At 48.0% G+C, this 17,322-nt stretch overlaps 1 protein-coding gene across 3 annotated transcripts in view; it reads left to right on the top strand.

The window, feature by feature from the left end:
* The first annotated feature begins 760 nt into the window (after positions 1-760).
* Positions 761-17,322, top strand: part of MXI1 (MAX interactor 1, dimerization protein) — a 71,371-nt gene continuing 54,809 nt past the window's right edge. The window contains exon 1 of one of the 3 annotated variants that reach the window (XM_039871247.1): positions 761-1,287. In XM_039871247.1, the coding sequence (XP_039727181.1) occupies positions 1,026-1,287 (262 nt within the window). In that variant the 5' untranslated portion in view covers positions 761-1,025. Of the gene's footprint in view, positions 1,288-2,206; positions 2,228-2,569; positions 2,747-17,322 lie in introns of those variants that run through there. The other 2 variants (XM_039871248.1, XM_039871249.1) reach the window with 2 other exon arrangements.

Genomic DNA, 17,322 nt, shown 5'->3' with positions numbered 1-17,322 from the left:
TCCCCAGAGGCCCTCAAATGTCCCCCTGACTCCCACCAGACTTCCCAGGCCTAGAAAATATCCATGATTCCTGCAGATCCTGACTTCGGTGATAGCAGCAGAGTGGAAACAGTGCCAACTCCAGTAGGGATCTTCAGAGCCAAAAGGTGGAATTTAGCTGGAGTGAGGTGGTCCTGGGCTGCCACTTCTGTGTCTCTGTCAAATAAAAAGGAGCCAGGTGTGGGAGCACCCTAGTGTGAGCTTTGCACAGCTGGACCGGGGCTAGGTAAAGGAGTGTGGAGAGAGGTGCTTACATCTCCTCCCCTTCCTGGAAAATAACTTTGCTTTTGAAGAGAGAGAGTAAATCTGTAACTGGAATTTGTGGGCCTGGGGATTTCATTTGGCCGTTTGCAGGCACAAGGCCTTGCATGTATGTATTGGTGGAGGGAACTTCAGGTTACATGTGATGGGTTTTTTTTAATAGGGCTTTTAAAAAAAAAAAGTCACAGAGGTTATCATTTATTGGAGACCTACTATGTGCCAGGCCTTGTGCTGGACGCTTTATGAAGTATTATGATGTGAAGAAAAAAATAGCTTAGTAGTCTGTTTTTATGCAGGTGCACTCAGAGTCATAGAGTATTTTTTCCATTCTGGTTAAAATACAGTGTTCTACATTGTGGTAAGATTTGGGGAGAGGCGGGGACGGGCAGGGGGCGGTCCTTGCCTCGCCTGTCTCCACCTTTTATTTTGACCAGTCTGATGGAGACAGGCTCGCACTAGGACCCAGGCGTCAGAGCGCCTCCGTCTGTCCTGTAGGTTCATTCAATCTCCCATACACAGACCCACTGCGAGACCGACACACACACATACACACACACACACACACTCAAGCACACAACTGCACGCAGCGAGGCTCGGGAAGTCAGGTCGCCTCCTCGCCTCGGCGCCTCCTCAGCTCCAGCCAGCCGGGTCTCCCCTGGGGCCCGGAGCTCTGCGGGGCCGCGCAACCCCAGAAGAGGACCAGCTCGGCGGACCCCGGTCTCTCCATGGGCAAACGCGGGCGGCCGCGCAAGGAGGCGCGCTGCGAGGGCGCGGGGCTGGCCCCCGCCGCGCTCCCCGCGGTGTCTGCGCCCCAGCCCCCGGCCCAGCCCGAGGAGCCCGCGGGGGCCAAGCTCAGGTGCCCCTTCTCGGACATTTTCAACACCAGCGAGAACTCGATGGAGAAGCACATCAACACTTTTCTGCAGAACGTGCAGATTCTGCTTGAGGCCGCCAGCTACCTGGAGCAGATCGAGAAAGAAAACAAAAGTAAGTTTCGGGGCCCCCGCTCCTCCTCGGCGCCCCGCTCTTTCTTCCTCGCCCACTTGGGCGACCCTAGTCGCTTGCTCGGCCCGCGCCCCCCTCCCCCCAACACACATCCAGCCCTCGGCAGTAAAGCCGATGACACCGGAGAAAGGACACGCACGCACAAAGCTGCTAAAGATGTAACAAAGACGAGCGGGGGGGAGAGAGGGGCCTGTCGGTGCGTTTGTCTGTCTGTCTCCCGGAGGCTTGGGAGGACCGCCCCGCGGAGGAGCGGGGGAGTGTTGTTGTTTGCTGACAACTGAGCTCAGAGCTCATCTCTTCGAGGTCTCCTTTCTTCCTTTTTCTTCTTCTTTTTTTTCCCGGAGCTTTCTCGGGCAGACAAGTGTTGTTTTTCTGTCGCTCGTTCCTGGGTTGGGTGGGGAGGATTAGAAGCCGAAAGTTGGGAACCATAGGCAGAGCTCAGAGGTTCCAGAAAGAAAACACACAGACACACACGACAACAATAACAACAGCCACCAAGAGCCCTTTACAGCATGGGCTCGGGCTGGCTGGGCTCTGCTTCTCCCTCCTGTCTATTTCGCTTTTTCCTCCCCTCTCGCAGCGGGCTGGGCTCAGGCCACTGGGTCCTCGGATACAGTGCCCCTGCGTCTCCGTTGCCCTGGGGTGTCACCGCTCCCCCCCTCCCCCAAGAAACAGGCCCGCAGGGCCAAGCAGCTCCAGCAGCTCGCCCCGGACCCGCCGTCCTGCAGGGAAACTTGGCGAGGGGAACGCAGCTAGAAGGAAACTTTGGGATCTCGCAGGAAACAATAGTTGGGGAAGAAGGTGTGGGCTATGTGCGGTTTCTTTATTTTCCGGAGACGGCTCCCAAGCAAGAGCGCTGGGCGAGGAAGGCGAACGCCTTCCTGGTCGATTTCTACCGTCCCCTTCCCACTCCCAGACTCAGGTAAAGAGCGATGCGTTGGGGCGGGGGGGGTACTGGAAGCCCCACCCCGGTCTCCTTTTTTGCATTCGTCTATTTCATTTTTGCTCCTGCCAGCCGGGTCCCCCAGCCCTCCCCGGGCAGCCGACTGCGCTCTAACGGGGGCACGCGTGTGCGGTGTCTCCAATACGGTCCTCGCAAATAATAGCTGCAAGAAGGGGGAAGGGACCGGGCAGATAGATAGACCGACAGACTAGAGCAAACCAATGTGTTTAAGCTGTCTGAAGAAGTAGGAAGATCAATGAGAGAGAGAGAGAGAGAGAGAGAGAGAGAGAGAATGAATATGGTACGATTGCAACGTGTCAGATCTTGCAACCTCCTCCCCCCAAAACACAACAACAACCCTCAAACACAAAAACACCTTAGCTGACCGACACGCCAGGCCTCCAGGGTTAAATTAAGCGTGTGTTGGCAGAGCAATTGTGCAGAAGCTGTAAGACAAAAAAAAAGAAAAACAACAACAACAAGGATTTATGTTGCGAGGTCGGTGGTGCGTTCTTTTCTTTCTCTTTCCTCTTTTCTCGGAGCGCCTGCTTGGGTTTAGAGAAAGGCGCATCGCCGGCTGTGTAGCCGAATCAGATTGCGATTACTGGGCGGGGGGTGGGGGATGGGGTGGAGTGTGCATTTGTCGGGAGGTAGTTTCGGGGAAAAGCCAGAGCTGGTGGAGAGCCCGGTGAAGACGTGGTTTTGTTTGGTGTGTTTGCTTTTGTTGGAGGGGGGAGGGGCGTAATTTCTTTAGCTAACCCCCGCCCGGGTCCCCGGTTCTCCGGAATCTGTCCCGTGGCGCCGGCTACGGCGGGGGGTGCACTCTACGAGGGCACCTTGGCAGTGTGTGGCAAACCTGGTTTGACCCCCCTCCCCCGCCCCCAGAGAGGTGTACTAAGGAAGCTGCTAGAGCTTCCAACACGTCCCGTCACCCCTTCACACTCGCAGACAATTGGAAACCTCCGCCGCCCCCACTCACCCCACCCCCGGCCGCCCTGGCTGCCGCCACCTCCTTGTTTACCCGGTGCCGGGGCTCCGGCGTGGCCACCAGTCACGTAAGCAGAGGGCCGGGCGCGCCGGGCCCGGCTGCCCCGCACGGGGCGGGCCAGCAGCAGCGGAGCTAGGCTCCCGGGGTTGAGAAAGCCAAGGGGCTTCCTCCGCGTCCCTCTCCCGAGGCGTCCGCGCTGCACGGCAGCGAGACCCCGAGAGGGGCTCGGAACCTCAGCGCCCCAGTCAAAGTCAACTTCGTGTGCGTAATCAGCCCCTCGGCCCTGCTGCCCCCCCTCCTCTGGCTGGCTCCCCGTGGGAGTATTTTTAGCTCTCTTGCCTCTTTTCGCCGCTGCTGTTTGGCTCTGCATGACGTGATGTCAGTGGTCCCCAGATTTCCCCGAGAGCGTGGGGCGCTGCGCTGCGCCGTGCCCGGCTTGGCTACGGGGACCCCGCTCCAGGCCCTCGCCCCCTCCCCTACAGCTCACTCAGGCGAGGGTGACCGCCAGCAAACTACGGGCGACGGGCCCTCTTATTATCCCTCCTGAAAACAGGAGAGACCCACAGGGTCCACTTTATCCTTCCCACTCCGCCAACCCCGCGCGGGTTCTCGGTCTCTGGGTACGGATAACGGCGGACCCTACATCTGCCTCAATTTGTTGGGGGCCCTTTGCGCTGGCGGCGCTCGCCGCTGTTTTCTGCTCGCTGCACACAATGCCCGCGCGTCACGGCGGTCCGCGTGTGCACAGCAATAACGCGAGTCGGGGGGCGGGTCGTGCGTGCACCCGGCTCCGGCACTGCGGGTCGCACCGCGCGCGCTGGGCTTGTTTTGCTTCAGAGCCCCGCTTTCCGAAACGCTTACATCATTCAGTTGTTGGGAGGAGGGATGGGGATCTGGGCGTTCCGATAGGACTCCGGCATTTCTCAGGTCCCTGGTTTTTGGAAGAAAGCAGAGATCCTGGCCTTTAAATTATTATGATGGGAGGGCTCAAGTTTTGTTTGTTGGGCAAGTTTAGGGTTTTGGGTTTTTGTTTTTGTTTATTCTATGTCACTACTGCAAAGGGCATCGCTGCCCAGCTCAGGTGCACAACCTCTCCGCCTACATTTCAGCCAGTTCCCCTGTAATCACTTGATCTTAGTTTCCCCGCCTCCTCCTCCTCCCCCTCCCAGCTAGAGACACATGGTTTCCACATGGAGACAAACTTCTTTCCTCTGACTGGACTTGACCTAGCTACGTCGTTCAGCCAACCAGCAGCTGCAGCTTCTTATGACGTCACGCGTTGCTGAGGCCAGAGACAGGGGGTGGGGCTAGGAGGCAAGCCAGAAATCTCTGGGAGCTGTAGTGAGGCCAGCTGGTACAATCCCTTCTTAAAGGGACGTTTTTCTCCCAGAGGATGGCTGTTGATCCTCTATTCGAGTCTCCATTTCGGGTTCTGTAAGACCTTCCCGAAATGCACAGATAGAACCTGGTCACGAGTTCACACGTTCCGTTTTTACTGTTGTTTGCAAAGTACTTACTTGGCAAGAGCTCATTTTCCATTGTCGCTAGAACTGCTTTTCATTGCCTTGTTGAGGTTTCCGTACTAGGAGCACTCACCAAGTTGTGGCCAGAGTGCTAAATTATTCCCAGTAGATATGGTAAGTTTTCTTGGGGTGGGGTGGGGGGAGGTTAAGCCACCCAATTTTGACTGCTCTGTGCAAAGCAAGGATTCCCTAAAATATACAAGTACATTCTCCTAAAGTTACAACTGTTGAGAATCCCTAAGAATCTCAAATTAAAGGCCTCTAGAAATATTAATCATGGAGAGTGTGATCACAAATTCAGAAATTATATGTAAAAAACTTCTGGCATCATCACCTATAGCCATTTGGGGTCCCGTGGAGGGGTGGCAATTTAGAACTGACTGATAATTAGACAAATATTTACTTCCTGTTTTGAAAAAGGTTAAAACTGAAAGAAAAAGATTCGCAAAGGGTGTTGTATGCATAAAAGCTGTTTGGCAGGCAAGTGGGAACTACCGTAACAGGTAAAGGTCTAGAGAACAGAACTGGGCTTCCCCAGTGTCTGGGGAAGGTGGCTTTGCAGGAATGTGTAAGATAAATGGAGGTAGAAGCCATGGGTTGCTCTCTGGAATGAATTACCTGGGTTTGAGGGTGAAGTACTTTCCTTGGGGCATGAACAGGCCAAGGAGCAGCCTTATCCTTGTAAGGAGGAAGCTGCTGCTGCGTGGTATCATTTGGCCCCACCCTGCCTTCCTGACTTAATCTCTGCTCCTGTCCAGCAGGTCCACCAACAAGCAGAATTCACAGTCCTGCCCTTGTACTTAACTCACAGACTCTTCCCTCTGTCTAGAATGTCCTCATTCTCTTACTCCCCTGGGGTTAGGAGCATCTTACCCACCCTTCAAGGCCTAGGTCAGTGCCCACCTCCTCTAGGAAGCCTCCCCTGGCTATTCTTAAGTCAGGGTAGTTGAGAGAATGAAAGCTTTACAGTCACTCAGAGCAAGGCCCAAATTCCTCTTTTGCTGCTTACAGGCTGTGTGACATTGGGCACAAGTTACCTAACTAACCTCTCTGAGGTTCCATTTCTTTTTCATAAAATGGGGATAACTATAGTACCAGCCTCACATGATTGTGGAATAACTAAATGAGGCACTCCCTTTACATTTAAAGTGCCTGGACTACAGTAGGTGCTCAATACATAGTCACTTTTCTGAGCTTTTATAATTAGAACCATGCAATTTTGTACTTGCTTACTGTACATTAGCTTCATCCTCACTGGGAGATGATTAGCATCTTAAGGGAAAAGATCATCTACAATATGTAAGTATGTGTTACTGTTGCATATAGCATATCACCAGGCATATAGTAGACAATACACATTCTTTGGTTGGTTCATCATTTACTGGCTATGGCATAGCGATCAGGTTTGAAGGCCAGGAGACACATGACAGACTTTCTGAAATATTTCTGAAGATTTGGAGAAGAGTTGGAAATACTAATCTTTTCCAAAGAGGGAGGATGTCTCCCATAATCCACACAGAGTGCTGTTGAGTTGTAAAGACCAGAGCCTGTAAAGAGATGGTAGGTCAGGCCTGGAAAACTGAAAATGCATACTGTCATCAGCTGTGACATCAATCAGTTACTGGCTTAGAGAGCAGAGGACTAAGGCAACTTATGCTAAGATTGAGGGCTTTGATGGTAACTACTGTTCAAGTAGGTCACATTTCTGCATGGCAAGCATCTTATGATTCCTTTATTCATTCAACAAATATGCATTGAGCACCCACTATGCGCAATTGCTTTTTTTTCTGAAAACTCTATGGGTTAATTTATGCTGGGGGTGAGGCATCTGTTTTTGGTAGAGCTGTATAAAGAGCATTCTTAAATCAGGCTCCTATTTCTGCGTCCTAAATTATGATCCCCAGATTATTTTTTTTTTCCAGTTTTAAATATGGTCTCTGCCCACTGGTAAGTGCCAGAAGTAGACTTTCAAGGATATTGTAGTGACTCTTAGAATCCCAGAGCTCCCAGGAACTGGGTACCCTGTGGAGGAGACCCAGGCAAAGGGGGCAGGGCTTTAGGCTCACCTACCTTCCCTCCCAGACCAAAACACTCTCCCGTTGACACATCCAGAAATGAAGATTTTCATCTAAGGATGGTTGAGCAAAAGTCTGCGGGTAAAACTGAAGGAAATGAAGAGGGTACCAGCTTGCAGCAGCAACTAATTGCATTGCATAGTATCAATACTAGCTACCACTTATTGAGCACTGACGATGTACCAAATATGGGGCTAAACATGCATTTTCTCTTCCAATTTTCACAACAACCCCATGACACAATCAAGTTTATTCCACCCATTTATGGAGTGGCTAATGAATGTAGGAGCAGGGGCACTATCACATGGTTTGTAAGCGGCAGAACTGAGTTTGGAACCTAGGCCTCTGACTCCAGAATAAGTCTGCAGTCTTAACCATATATGCATGTATGAATTTTATAGCTATGGAATGAAGTCCAGAGAAGTGAAATGACTTGCTCAAGGTCACCCAACAACCTGAAACAGAGCTGGTATTTGAAACACCCTGTTGATTGTCCACAGTCTTCCTGTACACACCCTGCTTTGAAAAGGTTGACAAGTGAAGCTGGAGACAGAATAGCCAACCAGAGAGGTTTTTTTGTTTCTTAGAGTTGTTCAATGCTCCTGGCCCTAACTCAAGTTTAGGCTCCTAGGAAACACTACCCTCCTCCTGCTGCCTTTCCCAAGTCTGTCCTCTGGACATATTAGAGGACTTGGGGCTGTTGCTATGGGTACTGGGGCCAACAGCAGGTTCATCAAAAGCTGGGTCTTTTGCCTTTTTTTTAAAAAAAAGCCCGGCCCTGCAGAAATGAATTGGCCACAAAGATTTGCATCAGTCATTGTGGCTTGTTCTGTTTTAGATTCCCCCGCCTCTCTACCCCACCCCCTCCTCCCTACCACCACTACTTTCTATAAATACAGTTGGATAAATATTGATTTAAACTGGGTTTCTAGAGGAGAAGCACATGGTTGCCCTGGCCTGGTCTTCACTTAGATACCACCAGTATGGCAGGCCCGACACACCTAACCCCCAACGGCTCTGGCTTCCAAATGACCTGTTTTGGGGAGGTAAGTTGTGGTTTTGTGGCTTTTGAGTTTAAAAAGGGAGAAAGAAAAAGAAGTACAAAAGCAACAACCCAGCAAGAAATGGGAATCTTCTTGTAGAATGAAGAATGGGATTTTCAAGAGGCAGAAAAAGAGGGAGGTTCATTGTCCCCTGGCCCTCTGAACCATTCTCTTCCCTTTCCTATTCTTCCTTCAACTCCATTTTGAGTTTTCTTTTTGAAGGGGGCAGGTGGTAAGACAGAGCATCAGGCCAGAAGGAGCCCCAGAGGTCACAGAGCATCATCTATCATCCTCACTCTACAGATGGAGAGCCCGAGGCCCAGAGAGGGACAGTGGCTTGCTCAAGAGGACACAGCAGAGGCAGAAACATGTCTTTATGGGCTGTGTTCCCTCCCACCTGATGTGAGACTGGGTCCCAGACAGAGGCCCAAACTGGGCTTTTGTTTTACAGGTCAGGTGCTCATAAAGTCAGCAACTCTCAAACCTGGTTTACTGATTCTAGGGTGTGTCGGGTTATTGCAAAGGTCATTCATTGCCACATTCTCAATAGTCTTTCTAAATGAAGCTAATTTGAATTTGCCATTTAGAAAAAAGTATTTTCTTTTACATGGGAGGAAGGGGGGAGTGGGAGGAGTCCGAAGGCGGTGACTGTGGCGGCATGGCTACCGAAGCCTTAAATGCAGAGACGGAATTCAAGTCTTCCCAGAGGGGCCTCCTTCTGGGGATGGAGGGTGGGGCTCTGGGCTTGCACTGCAGAGAGCCTTCAATTCCTCAGGGACTGACACCTCCTCTCTGGCTCTCCTGCTAAACAAAAGGGAAGTAATTGTCTCCGATATCATTGTCTCTTAGTGGCCTGGCTGGAGGTGTTAAAGCTGTCAACAGCTAACTTGATCTCTCTGGCCAAAAATAATGAGGCATTTGCCACCGTCCTCATGAGCTGCAAGTTCCTTCTTTGCTTCCTCATCTTGGCTGGGCCCCTTGCTTGTGAAATGTTTTGAAAGTTCAGGTGACTCTTGCTTGGAGCAATAAATCTCCATGAAATATATGAAAACAGGATCCCTTTTTTTAAAAAAAAAAATTTAGATTAGAGAAGCTCTCTTTAAAAGGCCTTTTGTGGCAAATACTTTTATAAAGGGTAGAATTATATGATGGGCCAGGAATTCTCCCTAATTTGTTCAGTGGCTTTATCCATTCATTCATTCATTCAACTGGTATTTAAGGAGCACATGTCGCTTTATGTCAGGCACTGTGCTAGGTCCCAGAGGTACGGTCCCTTTCCTCATAGCATTCTCTGTTCCAATACCAGGTTTTAGAAATTCAATTATCTTAAATTGAATTGGATCCGACTTGGGTTTTGTATCTTTGGTTCTAGACATCATTACAGATAGAACAAAAATTTATCTTGAGCTTCCAAAAGGAATAGTCCCTCTCCACCCCATTCCCCAACTCCCGCCCCTTCACACATCCCCCTCCCCATGTTTAAAAATCCTTTGTGTTTTGTGTTTATCCTTGTAATTTTTACAGATCTGACTTTTTTTTTAAACTGCCTGAGCTTAAAAAAAATACACCAGTATAGTGTAAGCAGCCTTGTAAATAAACACATTCCACTCTCAAGTTCTTTACAGAGTGGGGCATTCTGTACTTGGAGGATTGTCCATACCAGTGTTCCTACCAGGCCTGCTCTCTCATACATGCCCTTGGCCACATACCTCTAATATTCAACTCCGGAGTCTGCTAAGGAAATTTAAACACAGCAAAATTAGAAAGATAAACAGTGTCCTGAGGGAAAGAGAGATTGGGAAAATCGAACTAAAGCCAATAAAAAGGGACTTGGTTTACCTGACATGTGAGCTATTTTACTCTAGCTTTATTGCCATTAGCAAGGATACTTGAATAAAGATGATTTGGAACTATTTTAATATTGTATTAAAATACAGGGCATGCCCAGGGATGCTCTGTTTCTGGCCATGGGTGGCAAGTGGGAGCTTGTGTGGCCTTTGTTTTTACTTCTGCTGGGGCCGAGAACCGCCTTACAGCATCCTGTGTTTGGGGCCCCAACCCTACCATATTTTTGACTCCCAAGATTTCTTTTCTTCTTTCCACTAGTTGTAAAATTTAGCTCAATTCAACAAATAATTTTGAAATTCTGTCAGGAACCAAGCACTGTGCTTAGTGCTTCCAAAATGCAGTATGTATGGTCTCCAGTTCCAGTTCTATGGTCCAGTGCAAATGATAGACAAATAGAGACCAATAAATAACTCTTTACTGTTTACTGGAAGTCTGATAACCTGTCCCCAAGGGAGCCAATGGCAATTCTCTGTTTTCCAAAAGAATAATGATAATGGCCCCCCTTTTACTGAGTGGTTACTATATGCCAACACAATGCTAAGTGCTTTATATTAAATCCTACAACCGTCCAATAATGGGGTGCTATAATATAATTATTCTCATTTTACAGATGAGGCCTTAGCCTTTGCAAGGGGTCAGACTTTCCCAAGGTCACATTTTAACAAAGAGTAGAGGTGAGACTCAAACCCAGGTTTTTCTTTCTTCTCAGGAAAACTTAGGGCTCTGGGAGAAGCCTCAGAGAAGAAGAGGCAAGAAATGGAATCTAGAATGTTTGAAGTCCAGGCTCAAGGTCCCCTTGGGGATGCCGGCCTGAAGTGACTTCCTTTACTTCCTACTCATCCTAGGGCAGAGAGAGGGCAGCCAAAAATCTACCAGAGCTCTTTGGGTATTGACACTGAAGCCAGATATGGCCCTTTTTCTGGAGGGTGATGGTCTAGTATGTTGCTACTTAGACATGTAGTAGTACTACCTTGCCCAGCACCTCCTGGGGAACTCACCCAACCAGTAAGGCTCCTGTGGCTCTGCATGTTAGGCTGTTAGGGGTGTGAATCCACACCCTGTCAGGATGTACTAGGTTTCCTGAAGGCACTCAAGCTTGTAGGGCAACTGGTCTGGCCCATGCTGGAGCCAAGGGCTTCTGCCAGAGAAGCCAGAGAAAAGAGAGGCACATGTACACTGCAGAGATGAGCTTTAGGCCCTGGCTGCTACCCTGACAGCGTTGGCCAGCTGGTTCCAGTCTAGCTTAGGTCCAACCTCTTCTTTTCTTCCATCTAGGAAACCAGAGTGACCCTAACTGTAACTGGGCTCATGTCACTTGTTTAAAGCCCTTCTATAGTTTCTTTCCTGTCTCACTTAGAATAAAATCCAAATTCCTTGTATGGCCTTCACCCTTACTGTTTAGAGTGTGATCTGAAGATGGGAGCTTGTCAGAAATGGGACTCCCAGGCCCAACCCAGAACTGCTGATTCCAAATTTGCGTTTTACTGCAATTCCCAGGTGTTTGTGTGATCATTAAAGTTTGAGAAGCTGGCCTGGACAGCCCCTGTGATTTCCCTAATCCTTCCACCCACCTAAAGCTTACCCTCCCACCCTCATTTATCATTTATCCCTTACCCAGCTTATCACAATTCACAATGATTTTACTTGCTTATCATCAGTCTGTCAGGCTAGAATACGAACACCTCACACCTCGAGAACAGGGACCATAAGTAGTTCTGTTCATTGTTCTATCTTCAGCAACTAGATTAGTTCCCAAAATAATGGACACTTAAGGAATATTTGTTGAATGAATGAGGAGTTCTCTGCCTTTGATCTTCTGACCCAGTGTCTCTCAGTGAGGGAGCTATTGGTGAGACAGTTCTTGTGCAGATTCATCCAGAATACTGCAGGATTTAACAACCCAGGTTCCCATTCACCAAATGCCAGCAGAACCCCCAAGTCATTGTGATACTTGAGACAGACACTCCCACATATTTCCAAAGCTTCCTAGGGGGATGTTATTACCCCTGCTTGAGACCATTGCCTTAACTAATTTGGTTTGACCTTGTCCAGTTGAACATGCCCTGATGTATGCTGGGGGATCTAAGAGTTAGAAAATCCAGGTTTGAATCCATTCACTACCTATGTGACCATGGGCAAATCACTTAACCTTTCTGGGCCTCATCTGTGAAACAGGAATCTCAGAGGTATGCTGAAGATTAAGTGAACCAATTGTAGGAGCAGTACCTTGCACATAGTTGGCTCTCATTACATGGCAACTAGTAGGCAAATGGAGGAAAATTATTCTAGGATTTCTGGAGAATTCCAGGAATCTTAGAATCAGAATGCAGGAGAGCTAGTGAGATCACAGATGTCCGTGGGCAGGCAAGGGTCTGGTGTTTTTATTCTAAATGTGCACCTGAGGGTGAGAACTCAGCCATAAGGCAGAGAAGGGTCAGGTTTGTGATTAAATGTCCAGGGCCTGGCTGGGCTTAAGAGTGGACCTCCACAAGATTCTGCTGCCTGTAAAGGAGTGGTGATGCCAAGGGGTGGGGGCAGGGCAACTCTAGGCAGGCTTCTGGCAGGGGATGGAGGGTTACCCAGGGCTGTGGCAAGAATGTGGAGCATCTTCTTAGCAGTAGAGGAAGGCCTCTGGCAAGTTTTTTTTTTAAGGTTTTAAAATTAAGTTGCATCTAACTTTGAAAGAACAGGTCATTGCATCCAAAACCAATAAACACAACAAAAGAATTATTGTATATTCTTGCTTTTGAATATAGATGGAAAAATTCTAAACAAAATATTAACTCATGGTATAAGCAGTGTTTCAAAAGAATAACATAACATGATTGACCAGGCTATATGCCAAAGATGGCTGAAAGTCACAAAATCTACTGGTATAAATGATTATAACCATAAATTAAAGGAGAATAATATGTGACTACAGCAACGAATGATGAAATGTCATTTGAAAAAAGTATTTGGGAGGCATTCATGATGACGGAAACTATGTACTTCCACACAACAAAGATTGTGGTGGTCTTTTAATTAAAGTGGTGTAGTGTGAAGTTGGGCCTATGGCTCGTGGTAATCACCAGCAGAAGAATTGATTCTGAGGCCAACCTTTCTTTAGGGAATAAAGAACCTTGAACAGAAAACAAAAGTAGGCTTTGGATCTCTTTGGAATGTAACTTGATCTTGATATTTAAAGGTTGGGGCTCTGCAAATTTAAAAGACTAGAAAATTCACTCCATTTTATTTATTTGTATTACTTTTAAAAACATGAATCAGCCAGAAAAAGAATTATGGAAATGGTAGAGGGCACAAGACAAACCATCTGTAGGCCTGAGTGCTAACTCTTGTATGACAGCTGTGTGGCCCTGGGTAAGTTACCATACCTCTCTGAGCCTCAGTTTTCTGAAGACTGGATTGATCAATAAGCTTAATGATATAAACTTCCAAGAAATAAACCATGAAATATTATTTGGGGGAACATTCACTTGGCGTGGCTCTAGCAAAATCCTCTTGAATACCTTATCTGGTACACCCTCAAGTGGGGTGCTCCAGAGTAAGCAACTCTCTTAGATATGCATATTAATTGAGTCCTGCAATGCAGATTTCTTCTTAGATCTAAGTTAATGCAAAAAAAAGAAGGAAAGGGACAGTTGAGAGATTAACAAATACCAAATCCATTATAATCACCAAACTAGGCTGCTGTAATAAGGGCCATTTAATAAAATATAAGATGCCCTTTTCTATAAGGAGGAAGAGATAAGTCAGGATGCAAGTCAAGTGCAGCTGTTTGAGCCTCTGACAGTGGCCTGATCTCACCAGAAAACTGAAGTTAAAAAACAACAAACTTCAAGATTCAGCGATCTCAGATTAATACTGCCTTCCCCTGCTGTTTCCTCCCACCCCCACATCCTTTCTGTCCCTTTCTCCCCAGCTCAGGCACCTAGGTTGCTTGGTGCTTTTTCGCGTAATTGGGATGTCAGCCTACAGCCCTAGCGACTGGAGCTCTGGGAGGCGGCAGCTCCCTCTCGGGTTTAGCATTACGTCATCCCTTCTAGACCCAAATTTATCTCGGCTGCACACAGCCCCGCAGCTCTGAGCTGACTTGAGAGCTTACGCATGAAGTTAGGCAAGGCTGACTCACTGGGCAGAGAAAAAGGTTTTCTGCTGCTCTTCATGTTTCTGGACTCTGAGGGAGGAAGGGGGACCTTTGGTGGTTATTTTGGGGTGGGGGATGGTTCTCATTTAGGAGCGCAGGACTCACCCTCCCCTTGATTATTTGAAAACCCCTGTCCTTAGAGATAATTGCAGAAAACGGTGCCCTGCAGGGTAAGCACCTTGCAGTTTCAAAGAAGTTCTCTTAAGCACCGGGTGTCACCAACACAGTGACTTTGGACCTGTAGCTTCACCTCATGGTCCCTTCCCCTTTTTCCATCTCTTCTATCTGCAGAAAAGATATAACAGACCAGCCTCCTCCATTGTTTGTGAATCTACAATAAATCATTTGAAAATCTGTATTGAGTAAACTGTGCAGAGAAGTGCCCCCTAAGTTGAAGAGTTTTGCCTGCTTCCTCCAGAAAGCAGATTGTCCCCATTGGGCTGTGTTTGTTATAGGTCTGGGGGACTCTGGGAGACTTTTTCCATCTTCAGATGAGACTTCCTGAGAGAGCTACTTTAGGGAGCAGACAGCACCGAGACTATTGGCAAGATTCCAGGTTCTTTGATCCAGACTTTGGAAGCCATGCTTTCCCTCAGTTTCCCCATCTGCATTTGTTTGTGCGAGCAAAAGAAGGGCCATGGCTGCCTCTGGGTTCCTCCATGATGGGACTAGTGCTGAGGGGTGGTCTGTGGGTAGCATCACTGTCCCAAGGATAGAGCCCTAAGCTTTGTGCTTGTAGCCAATGTCCAAGCAAAAATTCCGGGAGTCACCCAAAGCAGGGCGAAGGAAGTGACACTTTCAATAGCTATTAGAAAAGTGGATATTTCTAGACATAAAGCAGCCCTTAACACTGTCCACTGCCCACTGCCCACCATCAAGTCTCCTCCTCTTCAACATATATGTAAGTGGCCTTTTGGTGGCTCACCCTACTTTCCATCTCCTCATCTCCTACTTGGCTATGGCTCTAAAAAAACAGTTAGCTAATTCATCTGGAGGTCAACTATGAAAGGTCAGGCACATGCAACAAGCATCCTCCTTTCTCTTAATAACCTGCTAGGGCTTATCATTTAAGGATTTAAACCCATCTTGAACCCGTGTTTTCAGTTTGTACTTTTTCTTGATTGCATGTCACATAGTTTGCCTCCCACTGGGTAGACTTTTATTTGTCAGAAAACCACTTCTTTTAAGTTCCTGGGGTAGTCCTTAGTAATCTGGGATCTAAAGTATAGAGGGTTTCTACAAGTGGTAGAAACTAACTTTCAACCTAATAATTTCTACCCTCAACTAATAGATGTTCTGAGTGAATAAGTATTTTCTTTTAAATAATTCTATTGTTCCCTTACCCAACATGTCCCTTTTTGAGGGTGGAAAGCCCAGATCTGAAGCGGCTTAGCCAACAGCTGAAAAAGCACAGTCCCTGTTTCAAAGCCATTACAAAAAAATAAATTCTCCTGTGGGTTGTGAACACCTCTCATTTTGGGTCTCCCTGCATCTGATGGAACATCTATTTGGTTCTTAAATGTGGTGCCAAGTGTAATATTTAAAAGGGCTGGCAAAATTTTACAGTTTTTGACCTCACTGGAAATCTTGTTCACTTTCAAAAGGAGTGGGGGTGGGGGGTGGCGCGGTTAGGGAGAGAGGAAGAGAGAAAGAGGGAGGGAAGGAAAGGGTATTAAAATGCAATATGAAGCCCAAGACATTTTTGAGAGTAAGATTTTCATCCTGAGATGGTATTTTCTGCAGTAGCCACTGGAATTCCTCCCCTCACCAAGAGCTTCCTGTTATTTTGGATGTCCACTAGCAGGTTAAAATAATCGGGGTGGGGAAAAGTTATGGATGTTTACATAATTCCCAGTTTGCTCCTAGTGTGTTCAACATTTATTACCCTCTTGCCCTTCCTCTTCTTAGACCCGTAGTTCTCAAGAGGGGTGATTTTGTGCCCCAGAAGACATTTGGCAATGTCTAGAGACATTTTCGGTTGTCACACCTGAGGGCTAGTGGTGTGTTACTGGCATCTAGTGGGTAAAGGCCAGGGAAGCTGCTGAACATCCCACAATGCATAAGTTGCCTGCCCCTCTCCCCAGAAGGAATTATTTGCCCCAAAATGTCAATAATGCTGAGGCTAAGAAACTCAGGTCTAGCCTTTGAAGATTTATTAGATTGAGGACTTGGAAAGAGGGTGATGGTGAGGGCAGCCATTGACAGCTTTTTAATGTGGTCCCTGCTCTCTTTTGCCACTGCTTTCAGTTCTCTATACAGAACATGAGAGGAAATGATCACCATAGTGTCCATTTATTAAGTGTCATGTACTAAGTGCTGGAATTATTTCATTTAATCTTTATAATAAGGGCTACTGACTATACACTCCTTAAGAGAAACAGGAGTGTATAGTCAGTAGGGCTTATTATTACTGTACACATTGTCTTGTACAGTGCCCATCACACTCAGGCTGTCAACGTTTGGTTAAATGGAGTAATTATACCCGTTTTACACATGAGGAAAATGAGTCTTGAAGAGTCCACACAACTAGTGTAAGTAGCAAAGTCAGGATTTCAATTGAACCCTGTGTGACTTCAGCACCAAGTCATTTTTTCGCAATGAATTATATCCTTCACTTGCAGCACCGGAGAGGTTTCCTAGCCTCTAAAATCACTAGTGAGGGGCTGAAGGAGAAAGGAATTTTAAAGAATAAGATTAAAACAAAATAAAACAAACCACGTGGAAGTTGAGGTGGAAGTTGAAGTGGAAGAAGGGCCTTATAGAGCCCTCTACGGTTCTGATGAAATCATCCCATTTCTGAACGGTGATTTTGGCTTTTGAAGTGTTTCTGTGTGTGCTTTCTGAGCAGCACATTTTGTAGAGGGTGAAACTGAGGCACAGAAGTTACACGAGAAAGAAATAGGAAATAGAGAACTGGAACTTCGGATAAAGAATGCTCCAACTACTGAGCACCTGCCGGGAGTCGCTGAAAATACGGCTTACCGGGAGTAGACTCACAGCTCGCCCATATCCTTCCCTCAAAGCAAAAGCCCAGATAACTTAAGCTTTCTACCCTGGAGAGAGAAGCCAAAGGTGACTACACACCCCAGCGGCCACTGCGGAATTCCGCACGGCGCAGGCGCACTACAGCGGCGTGCGTACTACGACTCCCGGCGTGCAGTGGGGCGGGGAGGCGGAACTACATTTCCCAGGAGGTAAAGGAAGGGGCGGGAGGGGGGCGGGCCGCGGCGCTGCTCCCGCCCCTCCCCCGTGCTCGCACGGAGAGGTAAACAAACGGCGCGCGGGCTGCCGTCTGCGCAGCCCGGGCAGCTGGAGTAGTGGGGACCACGGGGCTCTGGGGCAGCTGAGAGTGCGCTTAGCAGCCGCGGGGTTGGCCCGCTGGCCCGCCGCACATGTCCTGGGGCGGTGCCAGACTATAGCCGCCTGCGGCGCCTCCTGTCGGCCAGGGAA

Source organism: Pteropus medius, unplaced genomic scaffold (assembly GCF_902729225.1).
Source record: "Pteropus medius unplaced genomic scaffold, Ma_sr-lr_union100, whole genome shotgun sequence".
Classification (NCBI taxonomy): Eukaryota; Metazoa; Chordata; class Mammalia; order Chiroptera; family Pteropodidae; genus Pteropus; species Pteropus medius.
Note: the sequence above shows the minus strand (reverse complement) of the source record. Positions and strands in the feature narration are given on the sequence as shown.